Source organism: Salmo salar, chromosome ssa01, assembly GCF_905237065.1.
Source record: "Salmo salar chromosome ssa01, Ssal_v3.1, whole genome shotgun sequence".
NCBI lineage: Eukaryota > Metazoa > Chordata > Actinopteri > Salmoniformes > Salmonidae > Salmo > Salmo salar.
The window spans coordinates 151,228,384-151,247,679 of NC_059442.1; the positions used below are offsets into that span (position 1 = coordinate 151,228,384).

The 19,296-nt window shown below is 43.7% G+C and overlaps 2 protein-coding genes across 3 annotated transcripts in view; both read left to right on the top strand.

Moving 5' to 3' along the window:
* The first annotated feature begins 737 nt into the window (after positions 1-737).
* Positions 738-4,227, top strand: LOC106568369 (beta-crystallin A4). The gene is made up of 6 exons (XM_014138662.2): positions 738-958; positions 2,068-2,111; positions 2,722-2,840; positions 3,106-3,247; positions 3,497-3,639; positions 4,010-4,227. Exons 2-6 carry the CDS (start codon positions 2,073-2,075, stop codon positions 4,155-4,157), a joined length of 591 nt encoding a protein of 196 aa, XP_013994137.1. The 5' UTR covers positions 738-958; positions 2,068-2,072; the 3' UTR covers positions 4,158-4,227.
* Positions 4,228-12,685: 8,458 nt separating this feature from the next.
* Positions 12,686-19,296, top strand: part of LOC106568375 (beta-adrenergic receptor kinase 2) — an 86,467-nt gene continuing 79,856 nt past the window's right edge. Inside the window, exon 1 of one of the 2 annotated variants that reach the window (XM_045692215.1) lies at positions 12,686-14,639. In XM_045692215.1, coding sequence (XP_045548171.1) covers positions 14,527-14,639 — 113 coding nt within the window. In that variant the 5' untranslated portion in view covers positions 12,686-14,526. The remainder of the gene's footprint in view (positions 14,640-19,296) is intronic. The other variant, XM_045692214.1, reaches the window with a different exon arrangement.

Sequence of the window (19,296 nt, forward strand, 5' to 3'; positions counted from 1 at the left end):
TGGTTTTTGCTCTGACATGCATTGTCAACTGTGAGACCCTATATACACAGGTGTGTGCCTTTCCAAATCATGTCCAATCAATTGAATTTACCACAGGTGGACTCCAATCAAGTTCTAGAACATCTCAAGGATGATGAGCTCAATTTCGAGTCTCATAGACAAGGGTCTGAATACTTATGTAAATAAGGTATTTATGTTTCTAAAAACCTGTTTTCGCTTTGTCATTATGAGGTATTGTGTGTAGATTGATGAGGGAAGAAAATGATTTAATACAGGTTGTAATATAAGGCTGTAACGTAACGATATCTGGAAAAAGTCAAGGGGTCTTTATACTTTCCGAATGCACTGTATATAGAGACAGTATTTTGTTATTTGGGGGTTAATAGGAGACAGTGACTGTAGCAGAGCAGGTGAGGTGAACCACAGTGTGACAGACAGGTCTCTCTCTATAGGTGAGTAAAGGACATGACAAGCTTGTCAACAGAGGGGAGAGGTAGGAGAGGGTCATCCATTAGGCTTTGGGGACACAGCTAGCTAGTTCACTTACTCATAAGAAAACGTGGGGTGTGAATGATAGAAATAGAGAAGGTTGAAAGGGAGAGATGGTTAGGAAGAGAGAGGGAGAGAGAGGAAGTGAGAGAGAGAGAAATCAACAGTGTAGGCTACTGTACATGGCTTTGAGGGCATCCCCTCCCCTCCTCCACGCCCCTTGACATGCTCTCTAAGTGCCCTTCTCTCCTCCCCATATCTGGTCCCTGCCCTGGGTGATACTGTGGTGTCTGCACTTCTGGCCCTCTATAGATTAACCCTGCTTTTGTCGGTGGGACAAAGAGAAGCCCCTCCCCGCTGCTGAGCCGGGGCTTTCAGCGTGGCCCTTTGCCAGGGGAGGCTTTAAAAGGGTGGGGGCGCGTGAGTCCTCTCACTCTCATTCCAGGACAGCCAAGGGCATCAAAGCAAGGTGAGTCCCTCTGTCCCACCCAGCACCAGCCTGATCATCCACCCAGCAAGCCAGGCAGGCAAGCAGGCAGGTAGAGCAGGGCAGAGTACCCAGGGTAGGGTAGCAGGCCCCATACTGACTCGGTCTGTCCCCCACCACTTCATACTGCAGCCAAGCAGGCCCAAAAGCTTAACTCTGGGCGGCTGAAACAGAGACCAGGGGCAGACATAGGATGGACAGAGAAAGAGAGATGGAGAGAGGAGAAAAAAAGGAGAGAAAAGGGGGTAAATAGAGAGAAAAATGGTTAGATCGACACAGGAAAAATAGACATAGAGTAGTATCCTGGATATGGACCCTGGCCAGCTGGACTTTCCTCATTCTAATCAGGGATGTGTAAATAGCTGCTGATGATTTCAATCCAGCCTCACACAATGGTGCTGCTGTCCAGGCCAGTTGCTCCACAGCTCATGCTTTTAGGCTCGCTGGGATACTAGCCTCACAGGCGTTTCAGCCCCGAACAACACATAGTTAAATCAAGCCTTTTAGCCCTGCATACAAAGCTAAACCAGCCTTTCCACATTCTAGAGCATTGGAGCTGTATAGGCCTTTTCAGTACAAAAGCAGGCCATGCAGCGTAGCATAGCGTAGCTGTGGTCGTAGAGTATGAATAGTTTACACACATGGATGGAGTCCTGCTGTGCTAACCTGCCATTGGAAACTATTCTGGGGTTTGAAGCACAATACTTCTCCATTTTCTCCCTCCACCAGCTATTTTATTTGTTTTTGTGTTTTAATTTTCACCCATATATTTGTTTGATGCTCAGTATTTTTTGATATGGGCAAACTTTGTATCTAAACATTGTTGTGTGTCTGGGGCACCGTGTATGTGTGTGTTAATAATGTGAGAAGAAATGTGTGTGTGTGTGTGTGTGTGTGTGTGTGTGTGTGTGTGTGTGTGTGTGTGTGTGTGTGTGTGTGTGTGTGTGTATATGAGTATGAATGTGTGGGAAAGAAATTCTCAGCAGTCTATCTAGCATCACGAGTTGTACATTGCAAAAATGTAACATTCTGCACTTTGTAAGACTACAATTGTTTATAACAGTCCTACTATCGGTCCACTCTCATTCCAGACAAGATGACTCACCATTGTACCAAGTTCTCCGGCCACTGGAAGGTATGTGAGACTGATTAACTGAGTGTATGGATGACAGCACAGCTCAATGCATTATATAAAGGTCTGCTCTGGCCCTATTTCAAAACTTTTCATCATTTCTTGCAGTAGTCAATGATCTGAAAGCAATGTAGTGTACTTCCACCTATCCAGCCACGTCAGAACAGTGATTACCCCAAGGAAGGAAGAGGGGAAGGAAGGATGGATTTGTAAAGTATTTGAGCATAGCCTGCCTGTGTGTTCAGGAAAGCTCTTTAACAGAGGACTGTGTGAGAAACAGGCTGAGCTTAGGACACACTGTTTATCACAGGAGACTGTTCTGTCATAACAGCAGGCTCGGGTCTAGACACACTATTTCTGTTCCAGCTGAACAGATTACACCCTGCCCAAATTTAGACAAAACAGACCACATTGCATTACCATAGTCTCATATGATTGGTCCATTTACCCAGGTTCATGTAACTGTTATTAGAACCAAATTGACCAATAGCACAGCTTTAAAGAGGGAGTTGTAGAGGTACTTGTGGCTGCACCCAAACCTCAGCTTTAACCTGTCCAGGTAAATAGATAGATAGAGTATGTAATTCATGTCTCTCTCTCTCTGCCCCCTCAGATCATTGTCTTCGACGAGGAGTGCTTCCAGGGCCGTCGGCATGAGTTCACCTCCGAGTGCTGCAATGTGATGGAGTTTGGTTTTGAGACCGTGCGCTCCCTCAGGATTGAGAGTGGAGCGTGAGTAAAAAACACACACAAATCCACATACACACGCAGACACACTCACCTAGCACTGTATGGTTTCAGACTTTAGAACTATTGCTCAGAGAAGCCGGGGGGAAATTATGATCTCTCCCTCTCTCTCCTTCTCTCCCTCCCTCCCTCCCTCCCTCCCTCCCTCCCTCCCTCCCTCCCTCCCTCCCTCCCTCCCTCCCTCCCTCCCTCCCTCCCATCTTCTCTCCATCTCCCTCTCTCCCTCCCTGTCTCTCCCTCTCTCCTATAGTTGGATTGGCTATGAGCATGCTTCCTACCAGGGCCAGCAGTTTGTGCTGGAGAGAGGAGAGTACCCCCAGTGCGATGCCTTCAGTGGTAGCAATGCCTACCACATAGAGAGGATGACCTCCTTCAGGCCCATTGCCTGCGCTGTGAGTAACACAACCACCACTCTATCTATCCATATCTCTTTCTACCACTATCTATTCCCGTGTGGCTCAGTTGGTAGAACATGGTGTTTGCAACGCCAGGGTTGTGGGTTTGATTCCCACGGGGGACCAGTACGGGGGGGGGATGTATGAAATGTATGCATTCACTACTGTAAGTCGCTCTGGATAAGACTAAAATGTAAATGTACACTCTTCCTCTTGATTGACTAACTAATATCCTCTCCCCTCCAGAACCACAGGGAGTGCCGTATGACCATCTATGAGCGCGAGAACTTCCTGGGTCGTAAGGGCGAGCTGAGTGACGACTACCCCTCCCTTCAGGCCATGGGCTGGTGCAACAACGAGGTTGGCTCCCTCAGGATCCAGTCTGGAGCGTGAGTAGCCAGCCTTTAACACAGTTAATCTCCCTCTCACCCTCTCTTTCACCCTCTCTCCTTCTCTCAAATCAAATCACATGTTATTTGTCACATGCTTTGTAAACAACAGGTGTAGACTAACAGTGATATGCTTACTTACGGCCCTTCCCAACAATGCAGAGAGAAAGAAAATAGAGAAATAATAAAAAGTAAAACACATAATACTACACTCACTCTCAAGCTCTCACTCCAATCTGCCTCTCTCTCTTACATTCTCTATGAATCTCTCTCATCCTCTCTCCAATTTCATTTTTTATTACTCCCCTAGCCTCATAGTAGCCATTACCGCAAACTGACTCTGAAATCTCTCTGTCTCTCTACCTAACAGTTTTGTGTGCTACCAGTACCCCGGATACCGTGGCTACCAGTACATCATGGAGTGTGACCGTCACTGCGGCGAGTACAAGCACTTCAGGGAGTTCGGCTCCCACTCCCAGACCCCTCAGATCCAGTCCATCCGCCGCATTCAGCAGTAACTTCACCCATTACCCCAAGCTTATCCCCACTGCTAACCAATGCTGAATAAACTGTCTTTCTAAAACCTCACTGACCTACCGTCCATGCTTCTGCCTCTCTGAATGTATGTCAACTGTAGATTAAATGGTACTATGAGATAAATATAGCTAGAGACAAACAAACAAACAATTAAATAAATCAATAAATAAACAAACAAACAATTAGACAGAGGGATATTTAGACATGTTTGAGTACTGCTGACAACATTACCTTCACTGGCCGGCAGGCGGCGCTACGTCTCCAGTGATGCCTCTAAAAAAGTTAAATATTGTAATAAAACGCGGATTGGTTAAATCAAATATAACGGTGCGATGACGCACATAGCTGGATACAATCACACACATCATATTGACGACACCTGGCCCTGATGGCCTGTCAGTTCAATTCTATAGACAGTTTTGGCAGTTACTAGAAGACCCTATTTTTTATGTATCAAGATTGCATTGAAAATGGGGAAATGATCTCCACTATGAAACAGGGCCTTATTTCACTGATTCCGAAGCCCGATAAAGACCCTTCTCTCATTAACAATTGGAGACCAATTACTTTATTAAATATTGATTACAAATTGATTGCTCTGGTTTATGCCAAAGATTAAAGAAAGGAATAGATACAATTGTAAATGAGACTCAAACAGGATTTATGAAGTGCCGTCACATAAACTCTAACATTCGTTTAGTCTTGGACCTTCTAGATTATTCAGATGCAATTGACTCAGATGCGGTTGTCTTATTTTCGGACTTCTGTAAAGCCTTTGACACAATTGAACATGAATTTCTCTTTAGGTCATTTAAACTCTTTGGCTTCGGTGAAAATGTTATCAAATCATTTGCATGTTTTACAAAGATATAGATAGTTCTGTGTTACAAAACCTTAATACATCCAAAAGATTCAGTATCAACAGAAATGTACGACAGGGATGCCCAATTTCACCATTTTTATTCATTTTGGTTGTGGAACTTCTATCTCTAGATATTCTGAATAATGCATACCTGCATGGCTTAACCATTTTTAACAAATAAATCAACATTTCCCAAACTGGCTGATGATACTACTCTTTTTTAAGAGACAAAGACCAGGTGGCCTTAATGCTATCACTGCATTCTCTATTGCATCTGGATTAAAACTGAACGTTTCTAAATGTGAAATCTTATGTTTATATGACTCTGATGATAAATAAATAGAAGATATTCCTGTAAAGGACTGTGTTAAATATTTAGGAATACATCTGTCAAAAAACCACTTAGTCAGACAACATATGAATTTCTCTCCTAAAATTAAGAAAACAAAATATATATTTAATAATTGGCTACAAAGGGATCTTTCTATACTTGGGAGAGTACTTCTGTCCAAGGCAGAGGGACTGTCTCATTTTGTGTACCCCTCATTATCTTTATTTGTAAAGCACTCTACTTGTAAAGAGATCAACAAGACCTTTCTTGACTTCATCTGGAAAAATAAGTCTCACAAACTAAAAAAGTCAGTCCTCTCTATTAAAAGAGCTGAAAGAGGTCTGGAAGTGTTGGATTTTGTTGACATAAATAACACTTTCAAGATCAAATCAAATAAAAAAAGTTTATTTGTCACGTGCGCCGAATACAACAGGTGTAGAGACCTTACAGTGATATGCTTACTTACAGGCTCTAAACAATAGTGCAAAAAAAAGGTGTGTGTGTGGGTAAGTAAAGAAATAAAACAACAGTAAAAAGACATTTGAAAATAAGAGTAGCAAGGCTATATACAGACACTGGTTAGTCAGGCTGATTGAGGTAGTATGTACATGTAGATATGGTTAAAGTGACTATGCATATATGATGAACAGAGAGTAGCAGTAGCGTAAAAAGAGGGGTTGGCGGGTGGTGGGACACAATGCAGATAGCCCGGTTAGCCAATGTGCGGGAGCACTGGTTGGTCGGGCCAATTGAGGTAGTATGTACATGAATGTATAGTTAAAGTGACTATGCATATATGATAAACAGAGAGTAGGAGCAGCGTAAAAGAGAGGTTGGGAGGGTTGGGGGGGGGCACACAATGCAAATAGTCCGGGTAACCATTTGGTTACCTGTTCAGGAGTCTTATGGCTTGGGCGTAAAAACTGTTGAGAAGCCTTTTTATCCTCGACTTGGCACTCCGGTACCGCTTGCCATGCGGTAGTAGAGAGAACAGTCTATGACTGGGGTGGCTGGGGTCTTTGACAATTTTTAGGGCCTTCTGACACCGCCTGGTGTAGAGGTCCTGGATGGCAGGCAGCTTTACCCCAGTGATGTACTGGGCAGTACGTACTACCCTCTGAAGTGCCTTGCGGTCAGAGGCCGAGCAATTGCCGTACCAGGCAGTGATGCAACCGGTCAGGATGCTCTCGATGTTGCAGCTGTAGAACCTTTTGAGGATCTCAGGACCCATGCCAAATCTTTTTAGTTTCCTGAGGGGGAATAGGCTTTGTCGTGCCCTCTTCACGATTGTCTTGGTGCGTTTGGACCATTCTAGTTTGTTGTTGATGTGGACACCAAGGAATTTGAAGCTCTCAACCTGCTCCACTACAGCACCGTCGATGAGAATGGGGACGTGCTCGGTGCTCCTTTTCCTGTAGTCCACAATCATCTCCTTAGTCTTGGTTACGTTGAGGGATAGGATGTTATTCTGGCACCACCCGGCCAGGTCTCTGACCTCCTCCCTATAAGCTGTCTCGTCATTGTCGGTGATCATGCCTACCACTGTTGTGTCGTCTGAAAACTTAATGATGGTGTTGGAGTTGTGCCTGGTCATACAGTCGTGGGTGAACAGGGAGTACAGGAGGGGACTGAGCACGCACCCCTGGGGGGCTCCAGTGTTGAGGATCAGCGTGGCAGATGTGTTGCTACCTACCCTCACCACCTGGGGTGGCCCGTCAGGAAGTCCAGGATCTAGTTGCAGAGGGAGGTGTTTAATCCCAGGTTCCTTAGCTTAGTGATGAGCTTTGAGGGTACTATGGTGTTGAACGCTGAGCTGTAGTCAATGAATAGCATTCTCACATAGGTGTTCCTTTTGTCCAGGTGGGAAAGTGCAGTGTGGAGTGCAATAGAGATTGCATCATCTGTGGATCTGTTTGGGCGGTATGCAAATTGGAGTGGGTCTAGGGTTTCTGGGATAATGGTGTTGATGTGAGCCATGACCAGCTTTTCAAAGCACTTCATGGCTACGGACGTGAGTGCTACAGGTCTGTAGTCATTTAGGAAGGTTGCCTTTGTGTTCTTGGGCACAGGGACTATGGTGGTCTGCTTGAAACATGTTGGTATTACAGACTCAATCAGGGAGAGGTTGAAAATGTCAGTGAAGACATCAGCCAGTTGGTCAGCACATGCCCGGAGCACACATCCTGGTAATTCGTCTGGCCCCACAGCCTTGTGTATGTTGACCTGTTTAAAGGTCTTACTCACATCGGCTACGGAGAGCGTGATCACACAGTTGTCCGGAACAGCTGATGCTCTCATGCATGCCTCAGTGTTGCTTGCCTCGAAGCGAGCATAGAAGTGATTTAGCTCGTCTGGTTGAAAAGATGTTTGATCAATACTGATACAATATGGTATTTCATTCCAAGTAATGTGTTTAATAAGTTGGGAGGTCTTCAATTTTTTACTGAAATGTAATTATATTCCTGAAAGATTACCCGCTGAATTGGCTAGGTTTCACCACCAAGCTTTAATGGCCAGGAAAATATGTTTCCTGCACAATTTTCCCCCACATAAAGCTATTTTGTGGAATAATTCAGACCAAACTGTAAGGAATAAGTAATTGTTCTACCTCAGCTGGCATGAGAGGAATATTGACTTTGTTCTTGATGTTTTTGACAACAGGGGTAATATTCTTACATATGAACAATTTATAACATTGAATGAACCTAATCAGTCAGGTTTCAAGACTGGGCATTCAACTGAGACTGCTCTTCTCTGTGTCACGGAGGCTCTCCGCACTGCTAAAGCTAACTCTCTCTCCTCTGCTCTCATCCTTCTAGACCTATCTGCTGCCTTTGATACTGTGAACCATCAGATCCTCCTCTCCACCCTCTCCGAGTTGGGCATCTCCGGCGCGGCCCACGCTTGGATTGCGTCCTACCTGACAGGTCGCTCCTACCAGGTGGCGTGGCGAGAATCTGTCTCCGCACCATGCGCTCTCACCACTGGTGTCCCCCAGGGCTCTGTTCTAGGCCCTCTCCTATTCTCGCTATACACCAAGTCACTTGGCTCTGTCATATCCTCACATGGTCTCTCCTATCATTGCTATGCAGACGACACACAATTAATCTTCTCCTTTCCCCCTTCTGATAACCAGGCGGCGAATCGCATCTCTGCATGTCTGTCAGACATATCAGTGTGGATGACGGATCACCAGCTCAAGCTGAACCTCGGCAAGACGGAGCTGCTCTTCCTCCCGGGGAAGGACTGCCCGTTCCATGATCTCGCCATCACGGTTGACAACTCCCTTGTGTCCTCCTCCCAGAGTGCTAAGAGCCTTGGCGTGACCCTGGACAACACCCTGTCGTTCTCCACCAACATCAAGGCGGTGACCCGATCCTGTAGGTTCATGCTCTACAACATTCGCAGAGTACAACCCTGCCTCACACAGGAAGCGGCGCAGGTCCTAATCCAGGCACTTGTCATCTCCCGTCTGGATTACTGCAACTCGCTGTTGGCTGGGCTCCCTGCCTGTGCCATTAAACCCCTACAACTCATCCAGAACGCCGCAGCCCGTCTGGTGTTCAACCTTCCCAAGTTCTCTCACGTCACCCCGCTCCTCCGCTCTCTCCACTGGCTTCCAGTTGAAGCTCGCATCCACTACAAGACCATGGTGATTGCCTACGGAGCTGTGAAGGGAACGGCACCTCCATACCTTCAGGCTCTGATCAGGCCCTACACCCAAACAAGGGCACTGCGTTCATCCACCACTGGCCTGCTGGCCCCCTACCTCTGAGGAAGCACAGTTCCCGCTCAGCCCAGTCAAAACTGTTCGCTGCTCTGGCACCCCAATGGTGGAACAAGCTCCCTCACGACGCCAGGACAGCGGAGTCAATCACCACCTTCCGGAGACACCTGAAACCCCACCTCTTTAAGGAATACCTAGGATAGGATAAAGTAATCCTTCTAACCCCCCCCCTTAAAAGATTTAGATGCACTATTGTAAAGTGGTTGTTCCACTGGATATCATAAGGTGAATGCACCATTTTGTAAGTCGCTCTGGATAAGAGCGTCTGCTAAATGACTTAAATGTAATGTAAATGAATGAGTTTCCAATACCTTTCAGAGAGTTTATTTCTGTGATCTAAGCCATTCCCAGTGGTCTAACTAAACTAATGAAAACTCATCTTAGCTTTGGTAATGATCACAAAGCTTATCCAGAACTCAGTTTGGAAGGCGTGGGCTTACTTGAGAAATCTTGTTGTATAAATACATAAGAGAAATTCCACATTCAGAGAACCAACTTACGCCTAGAGGCACATTCTTCTGGAACATGCTTATTCCGGACATTGTCTGGAAAAAAGCTTGGTTAAGGCCTTACAAATATTGTATACCAAACAAATTTAAGGAAGTGCACTTTAAAATTCTACATAAGATATATCCATGTAATTATATGTTGTCCAAATGTGTGGCTATTGATGATATCTGCGTTTTTTTTGTGAAAAAGAAGGTGAGAATCTGACTCACTTGTTCTTTGAATGTAAATTTGTGTCAGAATTTTGGGAAAACCTTGCAGAATACTTATTTACCATTAAGAACACTACCCATGTTTTTGACATGAAGGATAAAATATGTTACTATTGCAATGATAACAAGACCATTGAAATTATTGTTAATTTTTGTTATTCTTGTTGCCAAATACTTTATACACAAACACAAATTCCAGAATTCTATAGCAAAATTACACATATTTTTGATTGAATTTAATTATCTTGTTAAGACATTATCCCTAGTGAATAACAACAAGAATAACATCTTCCTGAATCATTGAGATTTTGTCAGAGTGAATACAATTGCACTATAATTGTTTATTTTAGTAAATTATTTTATTGATTTTTTTTGTTTTAGCACTTTCTTGTTAATACCTGTGTTTTGTTTTGTTAGACATGTTTGATGTAGCAATGTAAGTTGTTGATATTTGTATTATGAATTTGTTAAAATAATAATCATACATCATACTGACGACATAACACAAACCGTCGTTCCGCGACAGGCTTGCTATGAGAAGAGTCAGGTGGACAGTGGAAGCCCAATTTTGCCATGCTTTCATGAGAATTTGCTTTTCATTTTTTAAATGCTTGTCCACAAGGAATCACTGTATTATACTCTAAAGCACAACAACATTTGTAAGTAATTTGTATTTTATAGCTATATAATGACTTATGGTCAATTCATGTTAAAATGCCATTTGTCTAAACTACTGGATCAGAGGTGGGTTCATACTATTTTAAAAATATGAATTACTTTCACATACATTTGAAGTAAGTATTCAGATATATTTTAATATAGGCCTATTTGGAAATACACGTGGAAAGTATTTAACCCAGGTATTTGAAAATAGCATTTAAAATACAGTAAGTATTTGAAAATACTGTCAAATAGAAATTGGTAGAGTATTGTTATAGACCCTGTCTTTCAAAGATAATTTGTTAAAATCCAAATAACTTCACAGATCTTTAAACACTGTTTCACATGCTTGTTCAGTGAACCATAAACAATTAATGAACATGCACCTGTGGAACGGTCATTAAGACACTAGCAACTTACAGATGGTAGGCAATTAAGGTCACAATTATTATAAAAACTTAGGACACTAAAGAGGCCTTTCTACTGACTCTGAAAAACACCAAAAGAAAGATGTCCAGGGTCCCTGCTCATCTGCGTGAACGTGCCTTAGGCATGTTGCAAGGAGGCATGAGGACTGCAGATGTGGCCAGGGCAATAAATTGCAATGTCCGTACTGTGAGACGCCTAAGACAGCGTTACAGGGAGACAGGACCCACAATAGGCTGAGAGAGGCTGGACTGAGGGCTTGTAGACCTGTTGTAAGGCAGGTCCTCACCCGACATCACCGGCAACCATGTCGCCTATGGGCACAAACCCAACGTCGCTGGACCAGACAGGACTGGCAAAAAGTGCTCTTCACTGATGAGTCGCGGTTTTGTCTCACCAGGGGTGATGGTCAGATTTGCGTTTATCGTCGAAGGAATGAGCGTTACACCAAGGCCTGTACACTGGAGCGGGATTGATTTGGAGGTGGAGGGTCCGTCATGGTCTGGGGCGGTGTGTCACAGCATCATCGGACTGAGCTTGTTGTCATTGCAGGCAATCTCAACGCTGTGCGTTACAGGGAAGACATCCTCCTCCCTCATGTGGTACCCTTCATGCAGGCTCATCCTGACATGACCCTCCAGCATGACAATGCCACCAGCCATACTGCTCGTTCTGTGCGTGATTTCCTGCAAGACAGGAATGTCAGTGTTCTGCCATGGCCAGCGAAGAGCCCGGATCTCAGTCCCATTGAGCACGTCTGGGACCTGTTGGATCTGAGGGTGAGGGCTAGGGCCAGAAATGTCCTGGAACTTGCAGGTGCCTTGGTGGAAGAGTGGGGTAACATCTCACAGCAAGAACTGGCAAATCTGGTGCAGTCCATGAGGAGGTGATGTACTGCAGTACTTAATGCAGCTGGTGGCCACACCAGATACTGCCTGTTACTTTTGATTTTGACCCCCCTTTGTTCAGGGACACATTATTCAATTTCTGCTGAGTTTATATACATATATATATATATATATACACAAAAATAATAATAATAATAAAAAATTATTAAAATAAATATATATATATATATTTTTTTGTATTGTTATTTTTTTTTTTTTTACAAATGACCATTCAAATAATCAAATACTCAAACTTGTTTTTGGCTGTGTATTTGAAAATACTCTAATACAGAGAAATCTATTAGAAATACTTATTCTCAAATACACATGTATTTGAACCCAGGTCTGTACTGGATATCAGAAAAAAATCGAGTTTCTCGATTAAATATGTGTAGGTCTATATAGCGGCCTATGCTACAAAATCGGAGTAATTGATAGCCTCAATTTAGAACAAATTAGCAAAGGAATGGGTCTCCAACTTAGACTTACAATAACAGGGTTTCAAGGTCCACAGATGAGTTAATTGACTGTTGATTCAAGGGATTGGTCCATTGGATTGATCCAGCAAGTTATCACCCAGAAGTGTCTGTTATATATTATTCATGTAATATTAAAAAGAATTGCCCATAATGACAGCCTACCGACCTCCTCTTTGATCCTATTATGTAATCTTCATTTGCAGGTAACACTGTTAAAAATAAAAATATAAAGTTAAACAAACTATTGCTCATTTTATATAATGGTTTTAATTTGATTCAAATCGTAATAGGGCATTTATAATCATCTAGGTCCGCGTCCATGAGTGGTCCTGCTCCATTACATGTTTTCCAGGATGCTTAGTCGCAGTTGGAGGAAGTGGGGCTTTTACAATTAGGTAGGGCTTGTTTCTGAGAATACACAACACAGCCAGCGAAATGGAGTAAAGTCAACTGTTCTTATTCGGACTCAAAGGGGATAACAAGAGGAAATCGGTGCCTCTTGGAGGACCGTAAACAAGCAAGATATCAAACGTTGTCCCGCGTCGTCAGTCTGTCGAATGCACAGATCTCAGCTGCGGCTTGTGCAGATTGAGGAGCACAAACGGTTGATGGTTACAACTTTACGGGGGAAGTCACTGACGGGCAGCAAATATTACCAAGTTATATGTACTTAGGTTCTTCGTTTATATTTCATTGCCTGTTCGTCAGCTAGTTTGCAAGCTGTTGATCTCAACAACAACAAAAAATCTACTTCTAGTTGAAGACTCGGTCGCGAGGTACCGTGGACGGTCACCAAGCTAAGGTTAACTTGCCAATTTCCTCCAGCGCCCCCTCCCCCATTATAGCTAGCTAGCCACTGTCTCCATAGAGCCCACACACTGGGGTGAAATAAATTACTATGGCTCATTTTGTGCGGGTTCGTTGGTCTCTTGTGAAATAACATGGATTTGGCTGAAGATCAGGATTCGTTACCTAACTGAGATGGCGAGCTAGCGAACTGGATGACTGGGGTTTCGTTGCGATAAAGCGGTTGTGTTAGCTAGCGCTAGTTTGTTACATATGCTTCCTATATGAACTATCTCATCCAGCTATCTATTGGCTAACTCGCTACCAGTAGCACCGGGTTCCACAGCAGATAGTAATAACACTTCTCCCTTGTCGACCACGTACATTGAGAATCTAGCTGGCTGAATGTCCATTTGAAATGTGGCATCTAACGTGAAGTCAGCGCCAACAACTGAACGCTTGTTCTCTTGATCGCTCAGTTCGATAGTTGTCGCCGACGTTAGTTAGCTAAAGGAGATTTTAGTCGGGTATCTAGCACATTGTTTCAGCATAGTTTTTGCGTGCTGGATATTCAGCTAGCAACCTGCATCTGTGGTTTGATGTCCTCTTTCTGATATCTCTGTGTAGGATCCTATGCCAATAAGACAATTGTTTTGATTCTTCGTGTTGGTGAAAACGTTTGGACCTGAACCGAACTACTGTATTCGCTAGTATCTCCACCATTCATTCGGCAGTAGTTTTTTTGTGTGATACAGGCGAGCTGGCTTGCTCTTGTTATTTTAGCTTTCTACCCCTGTCATCGTTGTCACACGAGGATGTCTTTATCGAATACCAATTCGATAGAAGTGATACAACCCATCTTTGTCGACGCATAAAGTCATGTTTTATTTTGAAGCAGATGCGACGAGACGCAATTAGGAAGCTTGAAGCATACGTCTTGCTGGAGTATCACGTACCGCAATATCACAATTTTAGCTTTTCAAGAAGATAAAACAAACTATGTGGCTAGGATCAGTGGGGTTTTACAGTTATTATCTAGTTCGCCACATCTAGCAGGTGGGCCATCTAAATAAGTGAAGCTCTCAGAAAGGTGGTCAACGAAATCTCTCATCAATCTTGTCTGGCCATTGAAAGCACTATCATTTTTGGCACACAAAAAAATACCCAGATGATAAATACTTTTATTTTTGTGTAACAATGGTTGTGTTTTGAGGGACCGTGTGTGCCGAACCTAGAGGAAGAAAACGACACGCTTCATTCGATGGTCGCCCCTGTCATCCGCATAGCTGCCTCGGTCGCCCAGGTTGGATCTAGATTCTAACCATTTTCAGTGGACATTTTGCTTTATTTTTCAACAAGAAAAAACCTTCCCACGGCTGGTGTTGTATCGACTCGGTCGAACCAGGGTTGAAGATGGCGGACCTCGAAGCAGTTCTCGCCGATGTCAGCTATTTGATGGCGATGGAGAAGAGCAAGTCTACTCCAGCGGCCCGAGCGAGCAAGAAAATCATACTGCCTGAATCCAGGTACATGTAACTGCCCTGTAGGGTCTGCTTCGGTCAGTCAATGTTTGTCTACCTGTCAAATTGATGTATGTGTGTATGGCCAAATAGGGAGATGGAAGCCCTATCTCATTGAAACCTGTCGGTCAGTTACAGTAACTCGCTAATAGGAAACTATTTGTCAACTGTCTCCGTTTGGCGACTCCAGGGTCCCTACCATTCAAGGCACTAGCCCTCAAATCCACATTAGGCCAATCTGCATCTGACGTAATGCAATCGAGAATTATATAATTTTAATGAAGCTCATTAACAATGTGTTCTGAAGACCAGACCAAGAATCATTCCAGCTAGCACCAAAACCACCCATCATTACCACCTCCTCCATCCGGTGGCAGCTTCTGTTTGTTTTACTGGTGGCTTAGAATGTAAATAATATGCTGTTATTTTCATCTGATACAGTAATATGTTAGGCCTACCAGTATATGTTTTTGATGCAATGAGCAATGAAAGATAAGAGATGGTGGGAGGAGTCTTCTGTATCCTTCCATTCACATCTGCATATCTCTCCCCTTCAACTGCCTGAATTTCCCCAGTTCCATTTTTCACATTTAGCAGATGGTCTTATCCAGAACGACTTACAGTAGTGAGTGCATCTATTGTCGTACTGGTCCCCCTTGGGAATCGAACCCCTATGGCAATCACTGGTGTTTTTGACAGCTATTTATAAACGCACAGTTTTTTCTATAACAAATACAAGCCCACAGGCAGGCAGCTACATTGAAGGCAAATGTGAGATGATGGAAATTGAGTGTGATGTGTGCATGGCCTTTGATGCCACCATAGCAACACCTTCTGTCAGTATGACGCCAGTTAGGTAGTATTGTTGGAGCTAACTGCTACACTGCATGACCAAAAGTATGTGGACACCTGCTCATCAAACATCTAATTCCAAAATCATGGGCATTAATATGGAGTTGGTCCCCCCTTTTCTGCTATAACAGCCTGCAATCTTCTGGGAAGGCTTTCCACTAGAAGTTGGAACACTGCTGCAGGTACTTTCTTCCATTCAGCCACGAGCGTTAGTGAGGTCGGACACTGATGTTGGGCGATTAGGCCTGGCTCGCAGTCGCCGTTCCCATAGGTTTTCGATGGGTTTGAGATCAGGGCTCTGTGCAGGCCAGTCAAGTTCTTCCACACCGATCTTGACTAACCATTTCTGTAAAGACTTAGCTTAGCAGATTTGTCCGATGACAGCCAGATGGTGAAGCGTGATTCATCACTCCAGAGAACGCGTTTACAGTGCGCCACCACTCCAGCCGGAGCTTGGCATTGTGCACGGTAATCTTGTGTGCGGCCGATGAACAGTTGTTGAGCTGTCGTTGCAGTTTGGAAGTCGGTAGTGAGTGTTGCTACCGAGGACAGATGATTTGTACACGCTTCAGCACTCGGCGGTCCCATTCTTTGAGCTTGTTGGGCCTTCCACTTCATAGCTGAGCCTTTGTTGTCCTAGCTGTTTCCACATCACAATAACAGCACTTACATTTGACCGGGGCAGCTCTAGCAGGGCAGACATTTGATGAACTGACTTGTTGGAAAGGTGGCATCCTATGACGGTGCCATGTTGAAAGTCACTGAGCTCTTCAGTATGGCAATTCTTCTGCAAATGTTTGTCTACGGAGATTGCATGTGTATGCTCGATTTAAAAAAAAATTATACACCAGTCAGCAACGGGTGTGGCTGAAATAGCTGAATCCTCTCATTTGAAGGGGTGTCCACATACTTTTTGGTATTAACTAGGCTATTAATTAGTTAAGAACACATTCTTATTTACAGTATATATACTGTATTTCTCTGTAGCAGCCCATACAAAGATGGTATCCCCCTCTTAGGTGTAGTTGGTAGTGTGGAGAGGCCCTGTTGTCTGACCTTTAGAGAAGATTCATGCTAAACTGCTTTCTATAAGCATTTTCCATATGTGAGAATACCTACTTTGCAAATAAAATACCTTACTATAACTAAAAAACTATTTTACCTTTATCCCTCTTCTGAAAAACCTGCATGCATCAGTTGAGCGTAGAGCTGTACATTTTTAAGGTCAGGGTTTGGCTGTCTAGTGAGCTGTTACAGTCAGACTAAGGGAAAGAGGATGTGGTGGAGTGTTTTGTCAGTGTAGAGTTGACACCGATGGATTTCTCAGTGTGTATGTACATGTGAAACGTACAGCTCAAAGGAGATGGACATAATGAACGTGTGATAATGTTAACAAGTGTCTGACTTGTAGTTTAGGCTCAGGCTGTATAACGTCTAAGCCTAAGTCCCTCACCAAGCTTAGTCCTAGTGCTCACCAAGCTTAGTCCTAGTCCTCACCAAGCTTAGTCCTAGTCCTCACCAAGCTTAGTCCTAGTCCTCACCAAGCTTAGTCCTAGTCCTCACCAAGCTAGTCCTAGTCCTCACCAAGCTTCAGAAGCACAGCATGTTATGCCATCTCTTCCACCCATTGATTGCTTTATGGACTTTTCTCAGTCATAATATTCAGTGTCATGCTGCGCAATGACCATAGATGCAATCACTTTGTCAAAGTTCTTTCTGATAATGTTATGAATTTGCTCTAATCCGAGCAATTCTGTATTAGGTTTATCATTTGTTCATCATATAGCCTAGACATGTAAAGTGTAGATCTGACACGATTCACTATTCTACCTGACAGAAAATCATTTATATTCTACAAAATACAGTCTCAGAACTTTTTGTAACATTGCACTTGAAGTTAAGTAATGAAAAGAGCTTTAGGCCTATTCCTTGTCCTAGACCTGTCCATATATTTCTGTCTTAACTTTTTGCCACCCTGGTGTTTGCAGCAGCACCCCACTGCCTGATAGGAGTTGTAGTACAGACAGACATCCTCACCTCGAGAGATCAGATCAGCAACACACCAGTTTCGCAGACCCAGAGTGTACCTAGTCTTGGCCTTAGTACTTCTGACAGATTCTCAAACGATAAAGCTGTTAAGTCCACGAGTAGGCTTAATCTGGGTTCAGGAAACTGGCCCTAAACATCACATCCCTTTTTGTGAAATTCAATATGTTTAGTCACATCTATTGATGAAATCAAATCACGTACTGGGCCAAAGTTAGCCTACTAAGGGATGACTGTGTTTACAGACCCCGCTGTGTGTGTTCAGACAAGGCTGAATCGCACCATGGCCATTTGGTAAAGCCACTGGTTGATTTGTTTGCTTTAGATGTGGTCAATGAACAGGTCCAAACTGCAGCCTTGAATCCATTTAGACTAATGTTGTTCTTTTACTTTTCTACATTGATCTACTATTACAGCCAGAGTGTTTTCCACAGTGCCTGATGTAGATGGTGGGAACTTTAGTTCCAGCAGAGTTTTAACGCTCCTGGTTCATCTGATGAACTAATCATCATAGTCTTCAACCAAGGCTTTGATTGGTACAATCAGGTGTGTAACTGCTTGGCAGGAACCTGAGATGTTCCGGTACTGAGAAACTATTATTTAGCTACTTCTGTTAGTGTTTGTATTACAATTAAGAGAGGCTACTTCTGTGACGGTGTCTATATGCGTTCTATCCAGTCAGCCAGGCTTCTGTGACTTCCTCATTCTCCCAGTCTCAGCTGTATCAGACCCTGAGCTAGTGAACTAGCTGTGTTGTTAAACTGAGTAGGCCTTCCGTTGGTTTCCCCATGTGCAGAGCAAGTTCACAGCCCCAACATTAAAGCAGGGATTGACATTAAGGGTTTCCCTATTGCCTGGGCCAAGTGTCCTGGTCCGTCCTGGTCCGTCCTGCAAGTTGAGCCTGCTCTGAGGCTGGCCCCATTGGGCAGGTTTTTTCATATTTAAAAAAAACTTTCAACAACCAAAATGCAGAGAATTCCATTCGTTCTGGTTCCTCCCCTGTGTGTAGAAAATTGCTACATAACATTTTCGGGCAAGTATCTTACTCTTTGTCTTAGTATCTTACGACTTTCCCAATGGGCAAATGCCTTTCAGACCTTAATGTCAATACCATTTACTCAGAAATCCTAGTTAATCCTCAGATGGGTTGATTCCTCATGTGGTGTAGATCTCACCACACACATTAGAATTGTGCGGGCAGGCCTCAATCTCAAATGGAAAAGATTGCCTCTTCAAATCAGATTTGGAAGAGGTTTCTCCTCAGAGGTCAATCTCTGTACTGTCTACTGCGTCTTCTACTTTTGGTGTGTGTGTGTGTGTGTGTGTGTGTGTGTGTGTGTGTGTGTGTGTGTGTGTGTGTATTGAGCTTGTAGAATTTGAATTTGATTGCTAATCGTCCATTAAGTTTTGTTTACAGGGCTGAGGAGATAAGACACTATTCTTCTGTGATAAAAGAGTGTGTCATAAGGGTGATAGTGGGGTTTGCTTTAACAATGACTGAAGTAGTATGGTATACATGGCCTGCTCTTTATGAATATGCTGCTTTAGTCGTGTGTGTGCTGAAGCCAGGATTACCAATACAGCACAGTGGGTAATACCACAGCAGATTGAGAGAGGGCGTTAATACCGTCAGGAGGGTCAGCAACATTACTACTGCAGTGGCTGTGTTGCATTGGCTCGTCCTTGCAAACACAACTGTCTAAAGTGAACATAGTGACTGGCTGTTTGCCTACTCTGCAAACCCACCCTTCCAGAAACAAGTATT

Bases quoted from the DNA above. Each gene is read 5' to 3' on its own strand.
- LOC106568369 (XM_014138662.2), top strand. From the start codon at position 2,073: ATGACTCACCATTGTACCAAGTTCTCCGGCCACTGGAAG. The intron at 2,841-3,105 runs GTGAGTAAAAAA...TCTCTCCTATAG, and splicing joins CTCAGGATTGAGAGTGGAGC to TTGGATTGGCTATGAGCATG. The intron at 3,248-3,496 runs GTGAGTAACACA...TCTCCCCTCCAG, and splicing joins TCAGGCCCATTGCCTGCGCT to AACCACAGGGAGTGCCGTAT.